This window comes from Microtus ochrogaster, chromosome 16 (genome assembly GCF_000317375.1).
Source record: "Microtus ochrogaster isolate Prairie Vole_2 chromosome 16, MicOch1.0, whole genome shotgun sequence".
In the NCBI taxonomy this organism is placed as follows: Eukaryota; Metazoa; Chordata; class Mammalia; order Rodentia; family Cricetidae; genus Microtus; species Microtus ochrogaster.
Window position 1 is genome coordinate 22,167,709 of NC_022018.1, and position 4,504 is coordinate 22,172,212.

Below are 4,504 nucleotides of genomic sequence, written 5' to 3' on the forward strand. Positions count from 1 at the left end.
AAGGACTTCTCGGCCTTACAGGTTTTCCCCTCCCCGTGAGCGCCCCAGACATTATCAGCTTGAAAGACTGTTTCAGTCATGCATTTAAAGGTCACTAAGGAGGCCTTTCTGAGAGCTCATTTATTTCAAAATTCTTCTTCTGACTAAGAGACTATACAGCATCACAAATGTTTCCTCATGTTTAAAAGAAACAAAAGCAAACAGAGGGTAAGTATTCCATCAGACAAGAGTACTAGCTGGGCCTAAGAGGAATTAACAATAATACTAACATAAACCAACCGCTTAAAGTAGTCAGGAGGAAGCTGCTAATACAATCAAGACTGAATGAATAAAGTGTTTTGAGTCTTTTCAAAACACATTATTTTATTGGGAGAGGTAGGGGAGAGTGGTGGTGGAGATGAAGATACAGCAGTATCAGAACCAGGGCTTAATTAAAAAAAAAAAATTCAAGCTTCGATCTCAAGCCAGATCATGCTGTCCACAGAAAGCCAAACCATTCCAAGCCAAAAGTCATGCACGTATTTTCCTGAATTCAAGATCTGTTTTTTTAAGCCAAACCAAAACCAAAAACTCATACCTCTCCAGATGGCTTCTCATTTATAGGCTAATGTATAACATTGATAAATTGAACAGAGATCAAAAATTTTGTTATTTAGCAACAGCTGTATAAATTTAAGAAATGTTAGATTTAGCATAAAACCTTGAACTTATATACCTTATAGCCACATCTTTCAAAATATGCTTCTTCTTCTTTTTTTGCAAGTTCACTCCGCTTGAAATATTTTTTATTTTCCTATCAAAGTAAAAACAAAAACAAAAACAAAAAACAGTAAGTTAATAACGTATCCTTGGCAGAAATGCATGCCCCATAGATACCAACACTCTTAGAAACCTTTGAAAATACTTTCAGTTTCCAAGAATTTGGTCATGTTTTTAGTCTGGAGATCATCACACTGAGTCCCTGTGTTCTGATTTGTGATAAATTTTCAGCTATTTCTCTTGAACTGTAATAGGAGTTCTCACAGCAAAGAGAATATACCCAGTGTATTTTCAAAATGTTTTTCCTTTTCATTCACTTTCCTAACATCTGAGTTCAACGTCAATTTCTACAGATTTCCGATGAACAACACAGAGCTATCCCTTTGCTGTTTTCTCCTGACCTGAACAGAAATTATACATAGAGCGCCAGTTCAGGAGCTCTCATCAATATGGACGCTGAAAAGAATGTGTAAGGTCTCCTCCCCTAGAACCAGTCTCACCGTATCAATTCTGGGTTTCGTTTGTGATAACTCCTCCTTGGTATCACATGAAAATCTGACTCAAAATGTTCTGAAATAAGCAGCATTCCATAAAAGACTATGAACTTTCAGAAGATGCCACCTTTACAGTTTCCTAAACATCTCAAGCATGCAGAAGGGCTGGGTCACGGGCCAACGGTTCACATAACTTTTAAGAAACTGCTCATCTACTTTCCACCTGGTTACACTGTTTTAATCTCCCAACAAGACACAGGAAATAACCATTAAATAAATGACAAACTGAAGACAGGTACAGGACTGCAGCCCTTGGAAGGCTGAGGCATCAATTCAAAGTCAACCTGGATGATAAAGCAAGACTGCATAGCAAGAACTGACAGAGAGGAAGGGAGGAAGAGGGTGAGGACAGAAACAAACTGTGCTTTATCAAAGTCAACTGGCGGTGATTCCACACGGACGAAACAAGCAATGCTAGTCCGGCAGTAGCTGTGGAGAAGGTCTACCAGATCACATTCTTTTTTTTGTTTGTTTGTTTGTTTTTTTTTTTTTTTTTTTTCTAGACAGGGTTTTTCTGTGGTTTTGGAGCCTGTCCTGGAACTAGCTCTTGTAGACCAGGCTGGTCTCGCCGGATCACATTCTTAACTGGTGCCTGGTGCTGCCACCTCAAGGTTCACCCTGGACACCATGGTGGATATGCTTCATCAGAAGCTGCCATAAGCAGCTACAAGACTCACGAACGGTTTCAAATACTTCTACCGGTGCAGCCAGAAATGCCGCAGAGGATTTAAGGCAAGTTCATGACCCAAGTCAAGTTCAGAAATCAAGAGGAAGGGGACCTGGAAGCTGTCATGAACTGCTTGGATAAGACCACAGAGAAACATCTTGGAGACCCAGGGGAATCCCATGGTCCCTACTTCCTGGAGCTCTGAGCACCCAGCAGTACCTTGTACAGAACAGGAGGAGACACCAGCAGCTGGCTGATGTCACCCTGGCTGGGTGCAGTCAAGTCCACACCCACCAGCACCTGACAGGCTATAGAGAGAGAGCAAGGAAATAGCTCGCTGACACCATCCTGCCCTGGAACACGCAGGTCTGGGTATACTAGCATCTGTCATCTATACAGGCTGCATAGGGAAAGCAAAGGAGTTGCTGTCAGCTCTGAGGCCACCAGAGTGAGGAAATGGCTGGGATCCAGAGCAGAGGGCGATCAGAAGTCGAAGCCGGTGGTCAGCACGCTGGGGGGGGAGTGTTTCCTGGTATGGCTGAAATAGTGTAGGGTGCCTATGCCTAAGCATTAGTGAAGGCCTCACCACTGTGCGGCTAGGGACACGGACACACAGGAACAGGGACATGAACAAGAACACACATATACACACCCCTACTCAGATTCCTGGTGTTACCTTCCATCTGGAGGATTGGTGATCTGCTCCCAATATTCTCTCCTGGAATCTGAGGTCGCATCTATGCTCATCTCTCTGGTTCCTGATCATCCCCTTATACACACCCTACCAGGCTATTTCCAATCTATCCTGATTGCCTTGTTGTTGATGAGCCCAAGGGCCCCTGCCATGCTCCCTCATCCATAAATATAAATGTTCTGTCTCTGTCTCTCTGAAACACACACAACTTTTATTCATCAAAAGGGACTATTAATGAAATAACAGATAGCCCAATCTATTAACCCACTCTATAACCTAGCAGTTCTAAAGAGATGAAAACAAAGCTTCCCGAAGGTTCGGAATTTGCTCAATCTAATCTTAGAAACAGCTCAAATACTCATCACTAGGAAGATGGCTAACTGGGTCTATTCAGACAACAGAATGCAACTTTTAGAAATAAATTTTAAAAAATACATGCAGCAGAATGAGAAATACTCAAAACACTCTGATCAAATGAGGCTCCATATAAAAATTTACATCCTATTTATGTGAAATTCTATAGCAGGCGAAACCAAGGTGGGAAGACACCGGAGCCGCACATAAAAACTTTTTTTTTTTTTTTTGGTTTTTCGAGACAGGGTTTCTCTGTGGCTTTGGAGCCTGTCCTGGAACTAGCTCTGTAGACCAGGCTGGTCTCGAATTCACAAAGATCCGCCTGCCTCTGCCTCCCAAGTGCTGGGATTAAAGGCGTGCGCCACCATCGCCCGGCCACATAAAAACTTTTGTACACAAACAAAAAAGAGGAACAGATAAGCAGTGTGCCAGACTGCTTAGTAAAGCGTACTGACTCTCCGCAACGTGATCTGGAACGTCTCATGGCCCGAAGTTGTTTTTATTACTCTACCTGCAGCTGGTGTTGGTTAGGAGAGCAAGCGCTGCAGTGACCCAGACCAGGGTTCAAATCCACTCTTCCTAGCTACTGGTTGACAACCTGCCCCAGTGTGGCAGATCAGTCAACCCCACGCCGGGCCCAACTCCTCTGTCCATCACCCTCACCCCAACACCCAGCCACGCACAAGAACATGAGCCTCGAGTCCAAACTCCACAGCCAAAGGACCCTCACCACCAGCAGGTTCCTGTCCTCCACCAGCTGCCGCTTCCGCAGAATCTCCGACTTGAGGATGTCCATCTCGCCGCCAGTGACGGCTCCACTTAGCCGTCACGGCTTCTCGGCAGTAACTTCACCCCCGCAGGCGGGACCAACCGGCCTACAACCGGAGCCCAAATATCAGAGGACAACAACTACCGGAGCCGCTTCCGGCGGAAGTCAAGATGAACGAGAGGACAGAAGGGAGCAGCCTCACGCCCATCCCCGCCGACGCCAGTGAAGTCGCTGGGTATTGGTGCCCCCTAGCGTCACCCTCCGGTTACTCTCTTGTGATTTTGGTAGACAGGTAGAAAAGAACAAAAGCCAGGCGTCCTTGTCGGTTTGTCTCCTTTTTAATTGTTACTGTGCCCGTTGAACCTGCTTGTTTGAAGGCTCCTTGTAGACTTCTCAATTGTGTAAGGCAAGATCTTATTAGAAGTTTGCTTCATACTTTCTCGCGTTACTGGCATGCCAAGAAGTTGAACATACTAGTGAATGAGAAAAATATGAATAATACTAGTTTCAAAATGGCAGTATTCATTAATTATCTGTTCAATGTTCTGTAATTTTATGCTGCTTTCTGGTTATGTATTCAGCAATCAAGCTCTTCGATGATATATTGGCAATATATCATTCTTTCTTAAAACCCAATCTAAGAAAAAAGTATATTGAAATTTTATTCTGCTTTGTTTTTATTTTGATGGGACTCACTATACTGCATT

At 43.8% G+C, this 4,504-nt stretch overlaps 1 protein-coding gene across 2 annotated transcripts in view; it reads right to left on the reverse strand.

Annotated features, from left to right (window-relative positions):
- Prpf18 (pre-mRNA processing factor 18) overlaps positions 1–3,932 on the reverse strand; it is a 33,354-nt gene extending 29,422 nt beyond the window's left edge. The window contains exons 1-3 of one of the 2 annotated variants that reach the window (XM_026783067.1): positions 3,759–3,932; positions 716–793; positions 578–604 (exon numbers count right to left, since the gene is read on the reverse strand). In XM_026783067.1, coding sequence (XP_026638868.1) covers positions 578–604; positions 716–793; positions 3,759–3,824 — 171 coding nt within the window. In that variant the 5' untranslated portion in view covers positions 3,825–3,932. The remainder of the gene's footprint in view (positions 1–577; positions 605–715; positions 794–3,758) is intronic. The other variant, XM_005354847.3, reaches the window with a different exon arrangement.
- Between the last annotated feature and the right edge of the window lie 572 nt (positions 3,933–4,504).